General features: G+C 63.3%; 1 protein-coding gene across 1 annotated transcript; it reads left to right on the top strand.

Moving 5' to 3' along the window:
- The first annotated feature begins 1,245 nt into the window (after positions 1 to 1,245).
- TTC34 (tetratricopeptide repeat domain 34) lies at positions 1,246 to 18,511 on the top strand. The gene is made up of 9 exons (XM_090271443.1): positions 1,246 to 1,308; positions 2,176 to 3,001; positions 8,507 to 9,356; positions 10,636 to 10,861; positions 11,955 to 12,159; positions 13,316 to 13,482; positions 14,418 to 14,688; positions 15,507 to 15,721; positions 17,841 to 18,511. Exons 1-9 carry the CDS (start codon positions 1,279 to 1,281, stop codon positions 18,366 to 18,368), a joined length of 3,318 nt encoding a protein of 1,105 aa, XP_090127569.1. The 5' UTR covers positions 1,246 to 1,278; the 3' UTR covers positions 18,369 to 18,511.
- Positions 18,512 to 23,135: the final 4,624 nt, after the last annotated feature.

Genomic DNA, 23,135 nt, shown 5'->3' with positions numbered 1-23,135 from the left:
GCACAAAGCAGGCGCCCTGGGGTTACCTGCCTCAGGTGTGCTGCTCCAGGTGGGGGCTGTGGTCACAGCCCGTGTCACGCCAGGAGCACCAGGCTCTTCTGGCCAGTGCCTGCAGGCCCTCGGGCACCGTGTGCCAGGCAGAAACCCGGGGGACTCATCGGGGCTAATGTGATGGCGAGTGGCAGGCAGCCCCCCACCTCCTGCCCCGGGCACTTCCCACGGCCGGTGGGACGGCTCCATTACGGGCCCTGCCTAATTAGGGTAATTAAAATGAAAGTAATCAAAGCAGTGGGAAGTCTCCTAATAAACTGTCACCACCACTGTGTGCAGCCCTCGGTGCTGTGCCTTTGTGAAGGTCGAGGAGCTGCAGGGAGGGCCAGGAGCCGCGCAGGAAGACCAGGCCCGGCTGACCACACCTGCCTGCCCCGGCAGCCCTTGACCCAGACTCCCTAACCGACTGGGGGGCCACCTCCCAGGAGACCCAGGCCCTGGGAAGGAAGCCGGAGGCACAGCACTCACACCCATGTCCCCAGGGAGGTCACCCACCTGGTTCCCTAGCCCTGCAGAGGATGGGGCTTGGCCTGACATTGGGGCCCTTGGCACCTCGAGTTGGGGGGGCTCTTGCCCAAAGCCGCACCATCTTCTCAGGCAGCCTGCAACTCCCCTGCCCTGCCCCCACCCTCAGGGGTCCCCAGGGCGCTGCCTGTGAAGGGCCCTTTCCTTCTGCTGCTGGAGGGGGAAGGACAGGATTCCCCAAATATCACCTGATGCTGCAGCCCCTTCCTCAAGTACAGGCGAGGTGACCCCAGCCTGCGGACCCCTGTCAGAGCCCCTCAGAGCCACTTGGGGCCGCCGTCCAAGGAGAATCCCTCGCCTTTGGGAAGACCCCCCAGGAATGCAGGTGGGGTGCGGGGGGAGCCTCGGGCGGTTTCCCTGGCAGCAGAAGGGGCTGGAAGCAGCCTGGCCGAGTTCTGGAGGGGGCAGGGACCAAGCTACCTCCTCCTCCGCGAGGGCAATGAGGATGCGGGCGAAGGGTGCCCCCAAACTGCGGTCAGCTCCCCCCCAGCGTCCAGGAGCCCCGCACCCTGAGCCCCTCACAACCCGCTCCGAAAGCGCCGGGAGCCGGGCCCCTCCCCGCGCCGGGGCAGGGTGGGGATGCAGGGGCAGCGGGCGGGGTGTTGACGCTCTCCCGGGAAACGCGCGGGCCGCCCCGGCCCGCGGCAGCGCTGCTGCGGCGCCTGGAAGCCCAGCCCCGGGGGGCCTTCCGGAGAAGCTCTCATGCCCCCGCCGCGCCCGGCCAGCAGCGAGGTGGGGGTGCGCGCGCCCTTCCCTTCTCCATGCCCCTCATCCTCCGAGCACCAGCAAGTGGCCGTGTGCGCCTGTGTGTCGGTGTGCCCGCAAGTGTGTCTGCGCGTGTCAGAGGCACTGACTGGGAGGGGGCTTGTCTGCGGGCGCTTTGGGAGACAGAGGAGAAGGGGCCGTTGGTACAACAGTTACTTTTCCAGGCCGGAGGGCGTGGGGGCGCAGAAGGGCATGCGAGGGCTGGTCCCCAAGCCTGTCTCAGAACGGACCCCCAACCAGGGCCAATGGCTCCCCGCCACCACCCAAGAGCCGGGCAGGTGCCCCTCAGCAGCCCAGCACCCACTCCCGCCCCCATCGCACAGGTGTGGCCGCTGGGCAGGGGGGTGGCCCTGAGGTTGGACAGGTCTGTGGAGTCTCCGTGCTGAGGAGGCTGGGGGACACTTCTGTGGCCCGGGTTGGTGGGGGCGGGGGGGTTCTGCCTCCCTGAGGGGCCTGTACCAGGAGGGCAGGAGGTGAAGCGAAGGTTCAGGGTTCCTGACCCCTCGGCCCACCAGCTCCTCCCCACGTGGGTGCTCCGGGGCCATCACGTGTAGCGCCCACTCTGCAGAGGAGGGAGCTGAGGCCCAGAGGCCTATGTGGGCTGGGAGCTGGCCTGGCAGACCCCGGCCACCGCCCCCCACCCCTGGGGACGCCTGCAGAGCAAGCTTCACCCGACGGCGGAGCTCACCCGGTTTCCCCTCAGCAGGACTCAGCACTGGCTGGGGTCTCGGTGGGGAGAGACGCAGGCCGCTCTGAACCAGGGCCGGGGGCTGCAGGGCGCGCGGGCTGACTGCTGCTGTCTGAGCGCTAACCACGCTCCCCTCCCCGCCGCAGGTGCCCGCGCAGACTGGACATGCACCCATTGGAGGCACAGGCGTGATGGCGGCCCAGGAGCTTGTGGCCTGCCTCTGCCAGGAGGGGGACCAGCACCTGGCCCTGGGGGAGCCCCCCCTGGCCACCGCCTTCTACCTGGCTGCGTTCAGCTGCCACGCCCCCTCCACGGTGCGCAGGGTGCGGGCTGCGCTGGCCGAGGCTCGGGGGGCATCCGTGGTGGCCACCCTGGAGGCCTGGTGCCGAGGGGACAGCCAGATCCCGGCCATCCACTGGGACGGCATGGCCGTGGTGTCCCTGACGGGGACCCTGGCCTCCGCCTTCCTGGCCACGCTGTGCCCGGACCACCCAGCTGCGGTCCTGCACTCCCTGGCCAGCCTGCTGGCCCGCGGGCGCCACGGCGAGGTGGTGCGGCGCTGCGGCTCCCTGCTGGACGCGCACTGCCAGCAAGCCCTGGAGCTGCGGCTGACCCGCGCCCTGGCCTGGGTCCTGTCCGGGGAGCAGGTGGACACTGGCCTGGCCGACTACCTTCAGACCTTCGCCTCGAGGGCCGACCGCACGGTGACCTTCGTCCGCACCCACCAGCAGCCCTACCTCCCCCTGCTGGTCGGCGCCCTCCAGAGCCACCTCTCACGGTGCCGGCGGGCTGGGGACAGCGCCAGCCAGCAGGAGGCCGACTGCCAGAGGCTCCTGGCCGCCCTGGACCCTGGGGGCACCTGGGGCGACGCCCTGGCGCCTGAAGCGCTGCTCCACGGGGGCCGCTACGAGGACTGCCGGGCCGCCTGCAGCCGGGCGCTCGAGCCCCACCCGACCGGCAGCAGACCCCAAGGTAGGAATGCGGGTCGCAACCCCCCCAAGGGTCGGGCTAAAGTCACTCCCGCTGTTCCTTCACAGCACAGTTCAGTCCTGTTTGTGGTGGGCACTGGGACACCACAGTGACGGGAAGGACACGCCCCTGCCCTGACAGAGCGCCAGGAAAAGAAGCAAAACAAATGCCCTGGGAAATGTAACACGCAAGGTGTGCCTCTAGCCAGACGCTCAGGGAAGGCTTCTGGGAGGAGGTGTCATCTGAGCCGCGACAAGGATTCAGACTGCAGCAACGGAAAGCGCCAGGTGGCTGACGGAGCCAGAGCCTGGCGTGTCCATGCCACTGAGCGGAGCTAGGGTGGCTGTCGGGGGTGGGGCAGGGGGACCGGAGGCCCTGGGGACAGGAGCCGTGGCCAAGCTCTCCGGGCTATGAGCACCTTCCGAGTTAGCCTCGAAGGACCGAGAGCCACAGGTGGGGGCAGGGGGCGCGGGTGCTGAAACTGTGACTCTGAGTCGTATCTGTAAAGTGTCCTCGGCTGCTGTGTGCAGCGTGTGCCCAGGGAGGCGGGGCTAGTGAGGGGCGGGGCTGCTAAGGGGGCGTGGTTGGGTAGGGGCGTGGCTGCTGAGGGGGCGTGGTTGGTGGTGGGGCGTGGCTGCTGAGGGGGCGTGGTTGGGGAAGGGGCGGGGCTGGACGGAGAGGAGCCATGGAGGGTCGAGGTAGGAGAGCCGGAGACAGACGATGGGTCTGAGATATCATCACTAAATTAGAAATGACGAGATTGTGGCTAGATTTAGTGGTGGAGAGAGGAGTGTGGGAAAGGTCGGGGATGATTTTAAGAGTTCACCTGCAGCAACTGGAATGCAGAGGGCAAGGGGGGGGCAGAAGGGGAGAAGGGGGTGCAGGGGTGTTACACACACCCCGGGGTAAGGTACCGCCCCTGCCGGGCCCCTCTGCTGGGTCCTCCTCCTAGTGGGGGGTAGGTAGAGGGGTGGGTGTCAGGTTATTATTCCACACAGTAGAGAGAGCTATGTAGAAACACCAGAAGAAACAACAAAAATGTATCAAACACAGGAACAGACTTTCACAAGATATGCAAAAAGCATTTATATTTATAGACAACAGCAAGAAATAGAAACTTTGTGGTTTAAAAAACTACCATTTAATATAGCAATAGAGAATAATTTATTTGAGTCATATGATTTTATGAAGATAATTATAAAATATTATTAAAAGATAATAAAGAATAATTATATGAGTAGAGAGGTGTTTGATGTCTATTGTTAGAAAGATTTGATATAGAAAAGGAAGGACCACTAATATATAAGGTGAAGAAGAAGGGGTGGGGGAAGAGGAGGAAAAAGAAGAGGAGGAGGAGGTAAGGAGACGGGGAGCAGGAGGAGAAGAAGGTGGTGGTATAAGGATTTGTTCCATCAGTTGGTGCAAAACTAGATAGAAAGGCCAATAAAACAAATTATGCCAGACACAGCACCGTCTGGAACTTCATACTTGAGAATGAGCACTGCAAATCTGTGGTGAAAGAACAGGACCATTACTCATGGACGATGCCAACACTCTACTTCAAACCATGCAATTTTTTCCCCCTTTGCTCGCCTCTGCCCAGTAACCCCCTTCCCTTCAGCAATCCCACCCCCCTGCGTTCATGCCCATGGATCATGCTTATAAGTTCTTTGGCTTTTCCTTTCTTATCTTATTGCATTGGCTAGCATAGCCTTACTTCTTCCCTTATGCGTTTGCCAAGTCTGTGAGCATCTTTATCACCAGTGTTTTGAACTCATCATCTGTTAGGTTGGCTCTCTCCTCATTGCTTAGTTCTCCCGCTGGGGCCTTAATCAGTTCCCTCTTTTGGGCCATACTTCTCTGTCTTCTCATTCTGACAGGCTCCTGTGTTTGTTTGCCTCTGTGTCTTAGGTAGAGCTGTCGCACCTGTTACATTGTAAGGGGCGGAGCCTTAGGTATTCGTCAGTACAAGGTGACCCATTTTACCTGTGGTGTTGTATGTGGGGGAGGGATCTGAGAGGGAACAATGCTCAGCACTCGCCCCTTTTGCAGGCACTTCTCCCACTTCCATATGGGACTGGCACCTCTCTAGCTGCTGCCCTGGCCGTCGTTCCCAGAGTGGGTGGGTCTGCGGATGTTCTAGGACCATGGGGGCCCTTTAAACAAGTGGACTCTGCTGAAAGACCAGCAGTTTCTTCCTCTGCCCCAACCCCCACTGCTTTGCACAGTCAGAAGCAATGAGGCTTGATTTTCCCCGGAACTGGGACATGAGCTGCATGGTCTGGTTGGAGGCTGGGAGCGCTCCCCAGGTGTCCTTCCTGACTTTTTAAAACATGTGACTGTGCTTTCTGCCAGCCTGTCGCTGCCACCGCTGCTGCCACCACCACACCACGTCCTCTCTGCCCCAGCTCCGCCCATCCTGCCTGTCTGGATGAGTATTTCTTCTTTGTATCTTTGTCTGTTGGACTTCCATGCAGCTAAATATTCTGGAACTTCTACTTGACTCTAGCTTTGAGGTAGTTGTGTTCCTTCTTAGTTGTGGAGGGAGATGTAGCGTGTCTGCCTGGGCCTCCATCTGAGCCGGAAGATGCATGTTTTTGCCTGTTCTGGCTGCATGAAGCCTGGGGGGAGGGGGTAGCCAAGTTGAATGTCTGTGTGCACATGAACATTGTTTGTTTGCTGCAGTCTTGTGCATCTCTTGTACATAAGCCTTGTCGGCTTTCAGAGTTATACGTTTTGGGTACTGGTCCTTTGGCTGGGAGTCTTAAAAGTTGGGGTGCTAAATATGGAGTCCAAATTCTTCACCCCTCATGGAGAAGCTGTAAGTTGGGAGTTCTCGCGCAATTGAAATTAAACTTTTTAACCGTCTGTGTTGCCCATAAGTATAGAAAATGAAAGGACAAGCCACAACAAAGAGAGAATATTTGCAAAATATACAATGGGCAAAAAATTAGTACCCAGAGTATGTGAAGAATTGCTACGTAAACCTCGTGCTAGAATTGGCAAAAGCCCTTCCCCAAGGAGAACACACAGATGGCTAATGAGCACATGGGACGTGCCCAACTTCCTAGTCACAATGCAAACGCGAGTTACGATGAGATGCCCCATTCTGCCCGCCAGACGGGGTGGGGGGAGCATTTTTAAATAAACGAGCCTCACTAGTCATCAGGAAGACGAAAATGAGACCAGCAGCGGGGAAGCGCTTTGTGTCTGCCAGACTGCCGACATTTTTCGGTCTAACAGCGGAAGAGTCTGGCTTCCCGTCCTGGTGGAGAGCGTGACTAGGCTCTGTGCCCCGCAGACAGCAACGGTGAGACTGGGACAGGCTGTAAACTGCACCCACGGGAAGGCACGGAGCAGTGACCGGATGCGGGCAGAAATTGGCGGTGGGCCCCTGGGACGTGGGGACTGTGGAAGGCGAGGCTGGCACGCTTGCCGCTTTTTGCCCAAGGAAACGCCTCACTCGGGTTTTATACAGGACGCGGCAGCTCCCCTGGCCTGCACGGGCCTAGGACAGGGGACAAGGCCGGAACACAGTGGCAAGTCCTGAAAAGGAGGAAGCCACACAGGGGCTGAGACCCAAAGCCTCTGTGTTCAATGTACCTAAATCCTCAGCTGACCGCCAAACTGTACACACAAGGGAGAGACTGCGTGGTCGCAAACGCAGGAGCCAGGCACTACAAGACCTGGATGGGCATTTCCGCCACTAGTTTGATTTTATCCAATTTAACTGCCTGCTGCAACAAAATTCTTCCTCTTCAGAGGAACATAACTGAATCCAGGCTCTGCAAAGCATCAACCAGATATCTAGTGCACAATTTTTTAAAAAATGCTAGACATGCAGAGAGATAGGAAAATAAAATGTGAGCCACAGTCCAGAGAAAATGAAGTCACTAGAAACCGACTTTGAGATGATCCAGCATATGAAGGACTTTAAAGGAACTATGAATAATATACTGAAGAACTAAAGGAAAATATGACCGTAATGAATGAACAGACATGGAATCTCAGCAAATAAATGGAAACTGTTAAAATTCTAGAATTGAAAAGCACAGTAACAAATGAAACATTTCATAGCGTGTTGGAGATAGCAGAAGAGTCTGTGCGCTCGTCCCATCTGGCAAACTGACGGAAAATGTTCAGAGCCTCAGTGCCCAGCTGAACAATATACAGGAGTCTCAATGCTTGGAACTGGAGAGTCGGGAGCGGAGCAGAGAACTGGGGTCCGTGTGGAGAAAGATGTAGCTGCTCCCCAGGCCCCAAGGGCTCTCCACCCGCCACAACTGCAGAGCCATTTTGTCAGCTGCCAGAAAAGGCTCGACAGTTTTTGTTTGGTTTGGTTTTGTTTTTGTTTACTTTGGCCACCAGGATTAGACAGAGTAACCCCGCTGTGGGTCGCCTCATTGGTTGGTTGATGTCAGGGTGCTGATGTGTTTTTTTTTACTTGGCTCTGGGCTGTGATGTGACCCTTACCCACAACGGCCGCCGCCGGGCAGGGCAGTAGCAGGTCTGCCTCTGGGCCTGCTCCTGTTTCAGTGGGAAGGGTTACTGTCGTTGTGGCCACTGTGCTGGGTCACAAGGAAAAGTGCTGATAGTTCAGAAGCTCTGTGCAAAGAGCACCAGTGGGGAGTTTCAGAGACCCGGGATGGAGCCACAGAGGGGCTCCAAGAACTCCCCTCCCCGGCCACACCTGTCATATGGCGGGGGGCAAGGGGTACCCGTGACCTTGGCCCCCACCTGTGCGGAGTTGTCTGGGGCTCCTCAGTGGTGTGCACCTGCCTGGGGCGCTGCTGGGGGCGGGGTGGCTTGGCTTTCTGTGCTGACATGGACCCTCACTGAGTCACAGTGCCCATCAGGCCGTGTTCCAGGCACCAGGCGGACCATTGATCCGTCTGTTTCTTGCAGCTCTGCGACTGTAGGACCGTCCTCCTTCTGCAAAGCAGAAGAGGAAACGGAAGGGGAGTTCAGTGAATGTCCTGAGTCCTCCACTCTGGGCAGCCGCATCCCCTTTCCTGGACCTGACCAGGGATGGGGGTCGGTGATTTGTTTCAGAGAGGATTGGGCCGGATGTAGCCCAGGGAAGAACAGAAACAGTCTCGGTGCTGACAGCTGCCCCCTACCAAGGTCACTCCGTCAGACCTCAGCTCTGGCTTTGCGCTGATCCCAGGAGCGGGAACTCAACCCTAATATTTATTACGAAAAGTCGGGGTGGGGGCTGGGAGGAGGTGTTGTAACTAAATCTGCATGTTGGCTGGGGATTGAGACAGACCGACTGCGAACCCGGGCTGGGGAGGCGTCCAGGGCAGCCGCCGTCCGCACTGCCCCGCCTGCCCTGGTCCTGCGCCCGCACCAGCGAGCTTCGGGCCTCCTGCCCGCGCTCCTCCCGGAGGGCCCGGAAGGTGCCACGAGCGGAAGTGCTTCAGAAGGTCCAAAGGCTGGGCGTTTGGGGGCCTACGCGTGGCAGCCCGGTGGGAGGTGGCCCAGCAGGTCCTCTGTTCTCTACCCCAGGTGAGCGTCTGGCCGCCTTGCTGGTCACCCGCGCGGCCGCAGCCTTCTTCCTGGACAGCGGGGCCCAGGACCTGCTTCGGGACCTGCACGAGGCCTTCCGCCAGAGCCCCTCGGGGGCGCGGAGGCAATTCGAGGCCGTGCTCTCGGCAGAGGACCGGGAGCGCGTGCGGACCCATGTGCAGGAGGTCGCGGACGTGGGTTTTGCCCACTTCCAGGAGGCCGTGCGGAGCCGCCCTGAGCTCCGCGAAGACTCGGACCGTGAGCTGCTGGCCCCGGTGACCTGCGCTCTCCGTGTCCTGCTGCGCGTGGCGCCGCCCGAGACGCGCCCAGCACTGGGAGCCCGTCTGGCCGAGTGCCTGCTGCTGGCCGGGGACGCGGCGGGCGCCCGGACGCTGTGCGAGCGCCTGCTGCGACCCTCGCGCCCCAGAGACCGTGCGGGCGAACGCACCGCGGGGGACCGCGCGCCTCTGCTGGCGCTTCGCGGCTTCTGCGCTCTGCACGTCAGCGACATGCGCTGTGCCCGGGAGGACTTCCAGGAGGTGGTGGAGCAGGGGCCGCCGCACCCGAGCGGCTGTGTGCGTGCGCTGTGCGGCCGCGGGCTGCTGCGTGTGCTGGCGGGCAGCGCGTTCCTGGGCGCGCTGGACTATGTCACCGCCTGCCGGCTGCGGCCCGATGAGGCTCTGCTCGTCGCCAAGGCGTATGTGCCCTGGAACCAACGGGGGCTGCTGCTGACCGTGCTGCGGGAGGAGGGCCGCAGGATGCTGCAGCGGAGGCCGGACCCGGGACCCACGGGCACGCGGGGCCGCCGGAGTAAGGCCGCGGAGGTGGATAGCTCCGTCGCGCAAGAAGGGTAAACCCTAGCCCCGCGTGCGCACTCCCGGGCTGCTTTGTTCTGGGCCCCTGCGAGGCAGTCAGGTGTGTTTCTTCCTATCTTGCAGATGCGTAAACTGAGGCAGGAAGCGGCTGGGTGATTTCTTTAAGTCGTTGGTGGCAGATTTAGCGCTGGGGCCAAGATCTCAGCCCTTAACAGCGATGCATTAAGGACTGACCTAGAGAAAAATTAGAACTGCAGACACAGAAATGAAAAAATAAAACTTACGCGTCACCCCACAGAGAGCACCCCCTTCTAGCTGGTTCTCTGCGCGTGTAAAACATAGTTCCCAGAAATGAATTGCCCTGCATACGCAATTGATCTCCCACGGTTGTCTCAGCCCAGCAGATCGCGAACACCTCCTCTGCCCGATCTGTCTCCCGCAGCCCAGGAGCCCGCGGGTGACCACGCCGTCATCCCCCAGCTCTGCTCTTAGTGGTCACACCTCCCTGGTGTCCTCTCCGCACCGTGCTCTGCCCCTAATATGGCGGCCGAGGGGGAGCTGCTGGGTCAGGGGGTGTGACCCCAGTGAGGTCCTTGACTTGGAGAGCAGCCCGCCTGCCCACTGGGGGCCGCCTCCAGCCCTGAGTTTCCTTTGCAAACTCTTGGCCAGCCCAGTGGTGACTCCGCAGCTGTTTTGAGCTGAAAGCACTGAGCTGGGGGTCTCCTGGGGGGCGTGCTTCATGTGACCCCACCACACGCGCGCGCACACACAAACGCACGCACGCGCGCACTTCCTCCGCCCCCCACTGCCTGGTTTGCTTTGCTTTGATTTGCTAGTGAGGAGGGATTTCGGTGTGTGTGGTTGGGGCCCGTGATATTTGTTCTCTCTGGGGATTTCCACATTCCAGGGTCCCCACCCCTCGTCCAGGGCACTGGCAATGTAACCTGGCGTGTTTCCTAGCTCTGCCTAACATTCCCCTGAGCCCACCAGCACAGACATTGTTACCCCGTCTTTGCAGAAAAGGAAAGTAGGGCAGGGTTGGCTGGGGCCTGCACACAGCCTCAATTCTCTTCTCTGCGAGATGCCTGCCCCAAGGGGTGGGGGGCGGTGGAGAGGGGAGGGCCGAGGATTCTGGGGGCAGTACATGCAGCGGCCCCTCCGGCAGCACCCTGGTCTCTGCATCTCAGCGGATAGGGAGCTGCCCGGGCCAGGTGCGTGGGCTAGGACTTGCCTGTTGCCTGCCCGTGGGGTGGGGGCGGGGGGTGACAGGGCGAAGGGAAGGGGCCTGCGCTCCCCCAGCCGCTCTCTCCACAGGAACACCCAGGGCGTGTACCAGCTGGCCCTGCTCCTGATGGAACTGGACACGGAAGACGAGGCCGCGCGCCTCCTGGCAGCCGACTCCCTGTACCGCCTGGGCCGCTTGGACGACGCGCACAGGGCGCTGCTCGTGGCCCTGGCCCGGAAGCCCCAGGCCGCCCCCGTGCTGGCGCGGCTGGCCCTGCTGCAGCTGCGGAGGGGCTTCTGCTACGACGCCAACCAGGTGAGGTCGGGGCCCAGCTCTGCTCCCTCTCTGGCCCTCGGGCTCCTCCTCTGTGTCCTGGCCCGTGGGCCGTCAGAGGAATTGGCTGCGGTCGGTGCTCCAGGCCCCCAGCAGGCATCAGCATGCAGCAGGCACCCCACACCTGCTTCTGTTGTGTTATGAAGAAAAAGGGCCAAGAGCCGCGTGCAGGCCAAGCTTCGTCCCCGATCTCCCGTGCAAACTCAAAAAACGGCTTTGATGTGATCCTGCCCTGGGACAGCGGGTGGGGGGACGGCGTAGGGATCTCCAAGCCCTCAGGCCTGCTTGCCTCCCTCCGAGACTGCTCGGCTCCCAGGAAAAAAGCGGAACTTCACCTCCCTGGGATGTTATGAGGGCTTCCTGCTGGAACGCGGTCGGAAGGTTACGTTCCGGGGGAAGGTGTCGGGCTCTGGGGCAGACACCGTGTGGCCCGTCAGCGCCCTCCTTCCCTCTGACCTGGTTTGGAGGTCTGGTCGCCCCGCACTGGGCGATGCAAGTGGAACGAAAGGATGGTCTGGGACCTGTGTCCCCAGCGAGTGGCCCGCAGGGGCACCATCGGATCTCTTTGGGGTGGAGCTGCTCTGAGCTCCAAGGTCATGTCCACCTGGTGTCTCGCTCCCAGAACGGGCATTGGTTCCAGGACTCTTGCTCCTCTGCCTCCCATGTCACGGAGGAGTAGGCGCGGCTTAGGGATACTGGAACACCCCAACCCCCCGCCATGCAACGGAGAGGAGCAGCCCAGAAGGACCTCACTCCTCCCGGACCCCAGCCTTCCCCGCGCTCTGCTCTGAGTCCTTGTCCTGTGATAAGCCACGTCCCCAGGAGCCACGCCCTCTCAGGCCACGCCCCCTCACGACACCGCCACCGTGGGCTACGCCTCATTGGCCACGCCTCCTCGGGCCCCACCTTTGTCAGCCGCTTCCCTGCAGGACGCACCCCATGACCACAGCCCGTGGCAACCCCTGTGGGCTACTCCCCGGAGGCCACAGCCCTGTGAGCCCAGCCCTGCCACCGTCATGGGGGCGGAATGGACTGGGGCACAGGGTGGAACTGCGTGACTGTCCTGCCCCTGCAGCTGGTGAAGAAGGTCGTCCAGTCCGGGGACACGGCCTGTCTCCAGCCCACCCTGGATGTCTTCCACCCAGAGGACCGGCAGCTGCTGCGGGGCCACTGCCACGCGCGGGCCCTCGCCATCCTGCGGGCGCAGCCAGGCGGGGCCGAGGGCGAGGCCCACACCAGGGAGGCCATCGCGTACCTCTCTCTGGCCATCTTTGCTGCAGGTGGGAGCTGCCCGCCCACCCGCAGGGCCCCCACCCTGTGCCGGGCGCGTGGGGGGGTCGGGAGCCTCTGCCTAGCTGGGGGCTGGGGGCCAGGGGATCCGAGCACGCCTTTGGTTCATGGGTTCTAGGGTGTGCGCGCCCTGAGAGGGCGTTTGCACCGAGGCCCTGGCAGTGCAGGTGGGTATGCCAAAGCCCGGGAGAGAGGCCAGGCCAGGCAGAACGTGAGCTGGGCCCACCCCACTCCCTTGGCCCTGGGGGTAGGAGGGCCAGCGGAGGCTCCTCTACCAGCTTTGCTCATCTCCCTCCAGCTACGGGAGGGGAGGGCTCAGTCCCCTAAGCCCATCCTGGGAACAGTGGGCATGTCTCTGCGTGTGCGCGCCAGGCCTCCCCGCTCACCCAGCCAACCCACGGCCTCGCTCTGGGTGCTGGGCAGGGGCCTCAGGGCGACAAGGGAAGGTACATTCCCAAGGAGGCACAGTGAGTTCCGGGGGTGCTCAGGATTCAGCACAGACTTGGCATCAGCGTGCCAGCAGACCTCTGGCTCTGTGCTTACTGGCACCTCCTCTCCACGTGGGGTGATGGAGACCCCGAGTGGGATGGGAGTGAGGGCTAGGCGAGCTAATTCTCGGACAGCTGGGGATGGTGCCGGGTGCAGAGTTCACACCCCACACACGTTAGCTGGGGAGGGGACACGCCCCAAAGTGTCCTGCAGAGCCCAGAGCATTGTCTCCGTTGTCCATCACAGGACACACACTTGGAAGAAGCATGGGGGTGACAGGCTCTTGGGGGAGGGTCCTGGAAATTAGAGGGCTCCTCCCTGCCCTCCTGCCACCTTCACACTGTGGCCATTATGTGCCCAGCCCTGGGGACCCTTCCTCCTCCTGGCCCCTCACCTCAGATGCAGCTGCAGTGACTCCTTTTCTCAGAAGCCCCTTTTGACTGCCCACCAGCCATCCCAGGCGCTGCCCCTCCTTGCTGTCTTGGTGCCCAGTGGTCTGTGGGCTCCCTGAGGTGGCCCCACAGCTGGTGCACCCTCTGGGCTTCCCCTCCCCTCATGGGGCACCAGGAGGGAGCAGTGAATGCTGGGTGAAGGCAGATGCACTGTGCCCCCCAGCAGTCAGCAAATGGTCCTGATGCCACGCACCCCTTCCTCCAGGGAGTCAGGCAAGTGAGTCACTGCTCACCCGCGCCCGATGTTACGGGCTCCTGGGCCAGAGGAAGACCGCCATGTTCGACTTCAACTCCGTGCTGCGGGCCGAGCCGGGGAACGTGCGGGCCCTGTGCGGACGGGCACTCCTGCACCTGGCCCTGGGCCAGCAGAAGGTACAGGCCCGCCCTCCCTACCTGGGACTGGGCAAGCAGCGGAGGGCACTTTGGGGGAGCTGCTGCCTTCCTTCTCAACCCCCAGAGAGGGAGCAGGGGGTCAGGCCATCCTGTAAGATACCCATCAAAACCGCACCTGCCCTGGGACTCACGGAGCCTCGCCCTCCCATCCCCAGTCTCAGAGTCCTTTCCAGTCACCCGATGTCCCGTGCCTCTGAGCCTCGGTCAGCATGGGCACATGTGCCAACCCTCAGAGCTACCAGGGGGCCCCCAGCTTAAAGTAATGAGACTTTGGCTGCTGTCATGGGTGCCCCCTGCCCTATCTACATAGAGCCCGTGGGTTCGGATCATCAGGGTGCAGGGGCAGGGCAGGAGGGGGCAGGGCGGGGGTGCAGGGCAGAAGGGGTCTGCTGCCAGGCCCAGGGCAGGTATTTATCACCGAGAAGACATGCCCAGAGGCAGCCACCGCCCAGCAGCCCTGGACAAGGCACTTCTCAGCCAACAGCAAGGTCTCTGGCAACTGACTGAAACTGGCTGTCTGCCTGAAGCTTCGCTGGGCAAAAGAATAGCCTGGAGGTCACCTGCCTGCCAGGTTCTTTCATTTGCTCCAGGGCTGCAGTCCCAGGACGCAAGGAAAACAACCCAAGGGCACCTCAGACGGCTCTTGCTTCTGCCTGTTGGGGTGTCCGTCTCCCCCAAGGGTGCTGGCAGCCTGGCGTCTGTTCCAGCCCAGGTGCACCTGTGGTCAGAAGCCAGCCCTGGACGCCCCGCCTGGGCCGGGCAAGCATCCATGGTTTGCAGACAGAGGCCCATTAAGCCGAGATGGGGTCCAGCCAAGAGCACCTCATTTTGCTGACACACTCGCCCCGCTGTGAGAGGGAAGGGACAGGGCTGTCTACCCCTCCTGCCGCCCACCCTGCGCTCTGCCCTTGCAGGAGGCGGTGGACGACGCCCTCTCGGCCCTGCAGCTGGACGCGCGCACAGCGGTCCCTGAGATCCGCTCTCTGAAGCCGGAGGCCCAGGCCCTCTTCGCGCAGAGCCTGTCATCCCGCTGCCGAGACCTCCTGAGCCGGCAGCGGGACACCGGGGCCCCCATCAGTGACAGGGACGCCCAGGGCCTCCTCGCTGTGGGGGAGGCCCTGATCAAAATCGAGGCCGGGCGGCAGAGTGGGCACACCCTCCTGGTGGACGTGCTCACTGCAATGGGTACGCCGCAGCCCGGGCGTGGGGGCGTGGGGGCGTGGGGGCGTCCCGGCTCCTCTCCGCCCAGGAGTCTGTTCTGTAAAACAGGAGAGGCATCCTAGACTCAGTGGCTCCTGAGGTCCCTTCCGCCTAAATCCCAGCTCCTGGGGCCTGGTCCCCGTGTGGGCCTGCTGTGTGCAGTGTGTCCGTAGCTCCCGGGCACCTGCGTGGCTTTGCCTGCAGGGAGGAGAAACGAGGTGACTTGGGGCTTCATACAACGCTCAGTCTCCTCGGTAACCCAACAGGTGGCCGAGTGCCCCTGGGACCCAGGCCCCACGCAGGTGGGGTTACACCCAAATGTGCCAAGCGTCAGCCCTTCCTGACACGTCCTGAACATGTTTCAGCGCTAACATGACAGGGGCGGCCTCTGTGCGGCCTGCATGTCCCGTCTGTCCCCTCGCACCCAATCCTGAGAGGCGCCCCGACCCCAGCCTCCGGGGAGCCTGGGGCTGCCGCTGCCCCCTGCTGCCCTGCTTCCGTGGATGATGGCCACAGTGAGGAGCGCAGCCTGGGGGTCATGGGCTCCAGTGACCCCCCCACCCCGAGGTGGGGCTGCTGGTAGCAGGCAAGTCCATGTGGCCTGGCCAGCATGGTGTCACCAGGTCCCTGTGCTCCTGGCTGTCCCCCCCCACCCCGGTGCTGAGCCCCTCCATCAGCCTGCTGCCCCCCGAGCCAGCACCGAGCAAGGGAGGCTGTGGCAGGCTCCCCAGCACAGTGGTCAGTGAGTCCCACCTCTTCCCACCCGGCTCAGCGCCACCCTGTCCTCCCCGAACCCCTGACAGGCAGCTACGAGGAGGCGGGCGTCCGCCTACAGGAAGCTCTGCACCCCACCCCGCCATCAGGGGCGGACCGGGCGCGGCGCGGCCTGCTCTGGCTCAAGAAGGGAGATGTGCCGGCTGCTGCTCGGGACCTGCAGTGCCTGGCGGAGACCGACGCTGAGGACCTGGGCTTCCTGCTGCGTCTCCTGGAGGCCCCAGAGCGGCAGAGCCTGGCCCAGGTGCGTGCGGCACCCCACAAAGGCCCCGTGTCAGCCCTCCCCGGCACCTTGGGTGCTCGGGGCCGCTTTGCAGCCCCTGTGTGATTTCGGGTGGGTGGGGGTGTGAGCCCAAGACATCCAGTGTCACCATCTCAAGCTCTGACAACTCCAGCAATTTTCTGGCTTTGCATGAGGAACAGGTGACTTGACGGGGGGGAGGGAGGGAACCCCCTCCTCAGAGCCAGGCAGAACCAGTCAGGAGCAGCTTGCTCTCGCAGAAAGCCCACCCCAGCCCCAGGTCAGGCCAGGGGAGATGCACCCATCCCAGTGAGAGTGGAGCTGGGGGGCGGGAGGGGGCTGCGAAGGGATGTCAGGCTGGGCTCACTGCCTCTTTGGCTGGCTGGCTGGTTTTCCACTCCACTCCTTACCCGACAAGAACGCCTGAGCGCTTTGCACCAGGTGCTGGGTGGAGCCACAGCCCCGCCCCGTGGCCCTCGCATGTCAGGGGAGACAGTGGGGGTTCACGCCAGTGTCCTTGCTGCAGAGACCCTAGGGCAGGGCAGTGGGGCAGCGAGGGCGCCCTGGGGGTGAAACCGTGGTGGGGAGACACAGGCCAAGGCACGGCCGGGATGGAGGACTGAGCTCAGAGCGTCCAGGGCCCGGCTACACCGGCGTCGCTGATGGGGCGGGGCGGGCCCGGCGTGGGCAGAGGTTCTGGCCTGAGCGCTCATGGAAGCCCGTCCCACGGGAGCCTCAGTCCGCCCCGGGCCCGAGGTGCAGGTCGGGGACGGAAACTGCGTTCCCGCGTGGCTGGATCGGTCCTTCGCTGGGCGGGAGGCCAAGAGGACTCGGGGTTCCAGCCCGTGTGGCCTGGGGCGCCCACGGCTCGTGTGGGCTTTGGCACCCGGGGTCCGCCAGGAAGGGAAGCCGCTCTAGGCGCCTCCACGAGGGGTTTATTTAGAGTGGACTACACGCAGAGAGGTGGGCAACACGGCGGGACGCGGCCGCCGTGGGCCGAGGGTGCCAGGAAGGGGGGCAGTGTCTTCGGGGCCAAGAACGCAGGAGGGGCCGCAGAGCGGGGCGTCCCCGAGCACCGAGCGGGTGGGGAGAGGCCGCCCGCAGGCTGCTTTTCACTGCGGGGCGCGGGCGAGGAAGAAACCGCGTGTTGCCCAGCAATGCACGCCAACCCGGAAAGGGGGCGGAAGTGGTCACGCCCCGCTTCCGGCATCGGTACTGCGCCTGCGCATGGCTGGCGGCACCGCCCCCGAGCCCGGAAGGCGCAGAGCGTGTCGGGAGGGGGCTGCGCCTGCGCTCGTGCGGTGGCTCCTCCCAGGGAGGCGGAGCCCGCTTGTCGTGTCCCAGGGCGGAGACGCGCGCTGGCTCCCTCGGGTCCCAGGCGGCCGTCCCGGCTCCGTACGCTGTCCGTCTGGGGGGAAGACAGACCACAGCTCCCGGGAGGGAACCCCGACAGCGACGCCACGGACACTGCACCCTGGTCCCAGCCAGGCCTCCCTTCCCCGCCCGGCGCTCACCTCCGCACCCAGACAGCGTCCCTGCTGAGTGTCGGGGTGCCCGTGCCCCCCCGGGGCTATGGCGCCGAGGGTGTGTTAGTGCGACCCGGCTGCGTAGAGGAAAGGGCGGGAGGGACAGCGGGCAGGCAGGGTCTTGAGATGCCCCGTTCTTCGGTGGGGAGCCCCGGGGAGGCGCCGCACGGGCCCCCGGGTCTATCTGGTGGGAGAGAGGCTGCGCCCAGACGCGGAAGGCGAGGCTGGAGGGCGGAGAGTGACCGCAGCGCCCGGGGGCCGCGGTGGCAGCTGCCGGCGTCAGTGCGGCGCGCGCAGGGGGTCGGGGGGCGGCCGCGTGTCCCCGGCTGCGACTGGCTCCCAGGACCGTAGGGAGAGGCCGCGGAGGGGGCCCCAGGGCCAGGCTGGGCAGAGGCAGCGTTTGCTGCTGGTCCCGGGCCCGGGGAACTGCGCTGGGGGGGCGGGCCGGGGGCGGGGCCTGCGGAGGGCCTGTGGGTGGCAGGGCGGTGCCCCCCGCCCCCCGGAACTCAGCGAGCCCCCCCGCAGGCCGCCGTGCAGGGCCGGGAGCAGCAGTGGCGTCCCGGGCTGACCGGCGCTCCCTCCTGTCCGCCCCGCAGGCCGCCGTCCGGGAAGCCAGCAGCCTCCTGACCGCGGGGCAGCCCCGGCGCGCGCTGGGCTACTGCTCGCTGGCCGTGCTGGCGGGGGGCGGCCGCGCCTGTCACCTGCGCCTGCGCGCCGCCTGCCTGGCCGAGCTGCGGGAGTTCGGCCGGGCGCTCGGAGACCTGGACCGCGTGCTCCGGGAGGCTGCGGGGGACGGCGACCTGCCGACGCGGGCGGAGGACCTGTGCTCCCGGGGCCGGCTGCTCCTGAGCCTGGGGAACGAGGCCGGGGCCGCGGGGGCCTTCGCCCAGGCCCTCAAGCTGGCGCCCGCGCCGGCCCAGAGCAGCCTGGGGGCGCGGCCCGGCCAGGCCCCCGCCGCGCAGGTGCTGCTGCGCCACGGGCAGCGCTGCCTGGAGGGGCGGCGGTGGGCCGAGGCCTGGGCGGCGGCCGAGAGCGGGCTCCTGCTCGCCCCCGAGCACGGCGGCCTGAAGAGGCTGAAGGCGAGGGTCCGCAGGGAAGCGGCCTCGGGCTGCCGGCTCCACTGACCCCGTGCTCATCGGGGCCACGCTGTCCACTTTCCCCAAACCAGGGGGGTGCCCACCCCGACCTCCAAGGCCCAGGGCAGGTGTGTTACTGGAGAAACCCTGGATCTCCTTGCCGGTGCAATAAAGGATTACAGATCAGCGAGCCTGGTAGCGTGCACGCGACATTTGTCAGCGCGCGGGGGAGCACAGGCTGGGGTGGCCCGCTCACCCTAGGGTGGCCAGAGCGCCAAGGAGAGCGAGGCCTTCGACCTGGGGACTTGCATAGTCGGCCGGATGGGGGTGAAGACACTACATATTGATTGACAGGCAAAGGTGGTGCCAGCTTTCCTCGGGGGAGCGTGACCACCCAAAGGTGTCAATGGGCTTCGTCCTTTGGGCACCGTGGACCCTCTCCCGCCACCTCGGGCCTTGGGGTGAAAGCGCAGTTTCCAAGGGTCCCTTTCCCAGATACCAGAAAGGTGCATAGGGGTTTCAAGGACTGTCCTCCCGTGCTCACACAGTGTTTCCTGGGATGCAGGGACACCTGGCGATGTCACCAGGCCAGGCCCGGGCCTGCTGGTCAGCGGGTAGGACCTGTCTCCCTCTGCCCCTAGTCTCCTATATAAGGTTCTGTGTTAGATGCCGTGGTGAGGGTCAGGCCTTGTTCCCCTCTGCTCAGGGCCCACAGCGGACAGCCCGCCCCGGGGAGCAGACAAGGGAGTCACACTGGCCTGGAGCGACCTTCCTGGGAGGCCCAGAACCCCTTGCTGCAACGGTGTCCTGGTCCCCAAAGCTGAGCCCTTGTGGCTCTAGTTCGGGGAGATGGCTCCGCCCTTCCCTGGGCATGAGGCTGCCTTTGATCCTGGCCTGAGCCTCAGGCGGGGCCCCCAAGGACAGAACTTCCCGGCTGGGGCCTGCCGGCTGAGACCCATGCTTTCATGGAGCTGTTCTGGGGAGCCCCATACCCAAACCCCCACCGCTGCAGCCATGGGGACCACGGGGCCCCTCCCCCTGCCCACCCCACTAATGAGCAAGGGCTGGCCTTCTCTGGCTGCTCCGGGACCGCTATGGGTTATAAAGGTATTTTGTGGGTTACACTTGCCCTTGGTTTGCATGGGGAACCCTCTCTCAGCGGGCGGGGGGCGGGGTGCAGAGCTGCCCATGGCTGTGGGTTTTGTGGGTTTGTCTCAGAAGCCAGAGCCAAGTCACAGGGGTTTTCTCTTGGCTTTGTGAATGAGCCATGCTAGACAGGCCACTTTGAAAACCTGGACCTGGGACCCTTCCCGCACTCTGCCCGGGGGACAGGCAGGGTCAAGGCCGTGGCCACCTGCCTCCTCCTTGCTTTCCTCTGTGGCTGTCTCTGCTTCCGCCCACCACAGACGCACCTGCGTGGACCCCCACCACCGCCGCTCAGGGCCCAGGCGGGGCTGTGGCCCGGCCCTCCCACCCCACACCTTCGCAGAGGACAGCTTGGGCCCCGCCCCCACCTGTCTGCCTTCCGGGACTCTGTAAACACCCGTGGATGCCCAGGGACGGGCGCAGTTCAGGGGTACACACGAGGGTCCGAGCGGCTCATGTAGACGAGTCAGCTCCAAGCCGTGGGGTGGGGGCTGGCCCAGGGGTCGACCCCCCAAGCTTCAGGAGGATAGACAGACACAGTGGGGACCGTCACCACCTCTGCCGTCACCCGCCACCAGGAATTCCTGCCCCCCTCCGTGCCCTCAGGGCCATATCAGAGCTGTCCTGCTCCCCCACGTCCAGGCAGCTCTGCCCGTCGCTGCTGTCTTGGGCCCATGTCACCGTTCTCGGTCAGCCTGGGCCTCTGCAGAGGGGCTCCCTGAGCAAGGTCCGCCCACGCCCAGGTCCAGGCCCAGCCTGCCCCGGGGACGCTCCCTCACCCCCTGCAGGTACAGGTGACGGCAGACCGCTACCCCAGCCTCACACCGGGCACTCAAGTGGACAAAAACCACCATGCCCTGCGCGGCGCCTGCTGTTCACAAAGCCACGGCACCTTAGGGTTCCGAGAACACATTCCCGGGACAGTAGAGGTGGCGCGGCCTGACTTGGGACAGTGAAGGATTTGCGCAGCCCCTGAATGTTGAACAACTGGACTCGGGAGGAAATAGAGTCTGCAATTGAGAGTTCTGGAAACGTAATGGTAACAAACACAGGACGATGCCTGCGATTCAGCCTCACAGTCCCAGACAGAGGCTCGGCCCGAGGGTGTCCATGGCTTGGTGACCCAAACAAAACAGGTGATGCCTGTGCTCGATTTGGGAAGAAAGAAAGAGACCACAAACAGGAAGTCAGAAGGCAGGAGTGCGTGGGAGCGAAAGCAGAGGTTAGTAAGTAGGAACAGGAAAATGGAGGAACTAATAAATAAATAAATCCAAAATATAATCATTCAAAAGTGCCATAAAATAGCTGAGTCAATAGGACACAAAATCACCCTGATCCATGTGGCTCAGTTGGTTGGGTGACGTCCGGCAAAGTAAAGGGTCACTGGTTCGATTCCCGGTCAGGGCACGTGCCTGGGTTGCGGGTCAGGCCCCCTATTGGGGCGCATATGAGAGGCAACCGAGCAATGTTTCTGTCCTCTCTCCCTCCCTTCCCCTCCTCTAAAAATAAATAAAATATTATTTAAGAAGGCTGGAAAAGCACAGAGACACTGTCATGTCCTCCCGACCTGCTGATGGGTGCTCCTTGGCAGGGAGGCCGGGCACCCGCCGACAGCCCCGTGCGGAGCCAGTGTCGGGCTGGACCGGCCCTTGTGGTCATTGCGATGTCAGGGCGCAGTGGAGCGAAGGCCGTCAGGGAACTTGGAGGGACGGGATTTACTGCTCACAGGTCCCAGAGGATGCACGGCATGGCAGGGTCACACAGTGAGGTCAACGGGTGGGAGAGAGTGCGCGGCCTGGGGCTCCGACTTGATTGGGGTCCAGGGGGATGTGGGGGGTTTTCTGGGGTCCCTCATTATTGGCTCCTTTGGTGCATAAGAGAAGGAATTAGGTCTCGCGAGACTGGAGGCAGGCTCCCCTCCGCAGTCAGTGATGTGGGTACCCAGAGTTTCGGGGAAGGGGAAGTTCAAGGGTGGAAGCGGCCTCGCCCCGGGCCTGGGGGTGGTGCTGCTGGCTTCTGGCGTCTGTTTATTCGGGGTGAATGTGCTTTGAAATGGCAGTTGCTTTCACTACAGACAAAATTTTTAAAAGTGACAAGGACAGTGACAGAGGACATTGAAAGGAGCATAAGCGATGACCTTTCTCAACTCTGCGTGAACACATCCGAAGGCTTGGATGACATGGATTCGTTCCTAGGGAATATTCTTTAACTAAACCGACTCCCGAATAGACGTGAAGTCACGCAGGACTGGAGCCAGGCAGGAGGGGAAGGCGGTGAAGGAGCCCCGGCCCCCCCCCCCACCATGCAGGCCCGGGTCCCAGTGATGTCGGGGAGATGCACCAGCCTTTAAAGAGGGTTCATCACAGGCAGGGGGCTTTCAACTCCTTCAGAGCCAAGGAGGAAGGCTCCCAAGTTCTTTTGCAAAGAAAGCAAGATCTCAACCAAATGAAAGCCATGGCTAATTTCATTTAAGGAGTAACAGCTCAAAAGCCCTACACGAAACACCCAGAACAAGTCCAATGGCCCCGCAGCTGGGTGAGGCCCCCCGAGCCATGCGTGCGGAACGCAAGCTTGCTTGGAGCTGAAGTGCTTGCTGGGGTTTGTCAGAGCGGCAGGGGAGGAAGAATCCTGTGACTCGGGGGGAGGGCTGCGTGGGGCGCACCGGTCACACGTAATCCGTCTGCTCCAAGTGCTGTCTCCCTGCCCCCCCCCACCCCCCCACGTAACACTGGGCAAGTCCCAGCGTCTCCGCCTCATTAACTGTGGACCATCGGGGCCAGACGTCGTTCCCCAAGTGAACTGTTGGGGTCACGTCGGCAGCTGACGGGAGCCAACGCAGTGCATCCAGCGTCCCCGGCAGGTGGGCCCGTGGCAGCAGAGCCACCCCTGTGTGGAACTGTTCCCACACAGAATTCCCACGTTTCTCAGTGTGACCTTGGAAATCCTGCAATATTGGGGTGCATCTGCCATTTCCTCCTGGGTCAGCCGTCGCCCTTGACCCCCTGCCCCCCAGTGTGGAGAACCAACCCCGCTTACAGCAGGGGAGGGGGGCAAGGGGGTGAACAGCAAAGGCGCCCTCTCTCTAGGCCCCCAACCCCACGCAAGCTTCTCGCAGGGTTTGCCGTGAGAAGTGACTGGTCTCTTTGGAAGCTGGAGAACAAGCCGCTTCCAAAGAAAAGGGGGGCTCAGCAGACTTGGGGGTCAAGGTTCCCAGCTTCGCCTGAGCCAGACCAGACACCCCCTTCCTAGTTTCAGGGTGCCATTCCTTCCCAACCCCGCCCTAGCTCTTCATGAGGAACGTGGTGAGAAAATCGCGCTGACTTCTGCTGGGGCCAGGCCCGCGCACTCCCTGAGGGTTCTTTCGGGGCCACATGGCGTCCTCGATGGCTGTGACTTCAGCTGAGCGTCCCACAGTAACATGGGAGGCTTGGCCGCGTGGCACCGTCCTGGCACCGCCGCGGCTGGGCGACACCGTGAGCCGTGGCACCTGGGCCCTCCATTCAGCGGCCGCCTCCACCCACCGTGCACCGGGGACCCCCTTCCGAGGACCTCAGCCCTGCAGTCAGGCCCCAGGACACAACCAGGCCTCTCCCCAACCCAAGCCCTACCTGAAGGTCTGGTGGCAGGGACCACGCCCAGAGCCACCCTGGTGACCCGGTCGGGCATGAA

This window comes from Furipterus horrens, unplaced genomic scaffold (genome assembly GCF_987537825.1).
Source record: "Furipterus horrens unplaced genomic scaffold, mFurHor1.1.pri manual_scaffold_3, whole genome shotgun sequence".
NCBI classification, from domain to species: Eukaryota; Metazoa; Chordata; class Mammalia; order Chiroptera; family Furipteridae; genus Furipterus; species Furipterus horrens.
The sequence above is the reverse complement of the archived record's forward strand: the minus strand, read 5'-3'. Positions and strand labels throughout refer to the sequence as shown.

Excerpts from the sequence above, each read along its gene's own strand:
- TTC34 (XM_090271443.1), top strand. The coding sequence starts at position 1,279 with ATGCCCCCGCCGCGCCCGGCCAGCAGCGAG. Across the intron at positions 12,160-13,315 it reads TCTGGCCATCTTTGCTGCAG|GGAGTCAGGCAAGTGAGTCA; the intron begins GTGGGAGCTGCC and ends CCCTTCCTCCAG. Across the intron at positions 15,722-17,840 it reads AGCGGCAGAGCCTGGCCCAG|GCCGCCGTCCGGGAAGCCAG; the intron begins GTGCGTGCGGCA and ends TCCGCCCCGCAG.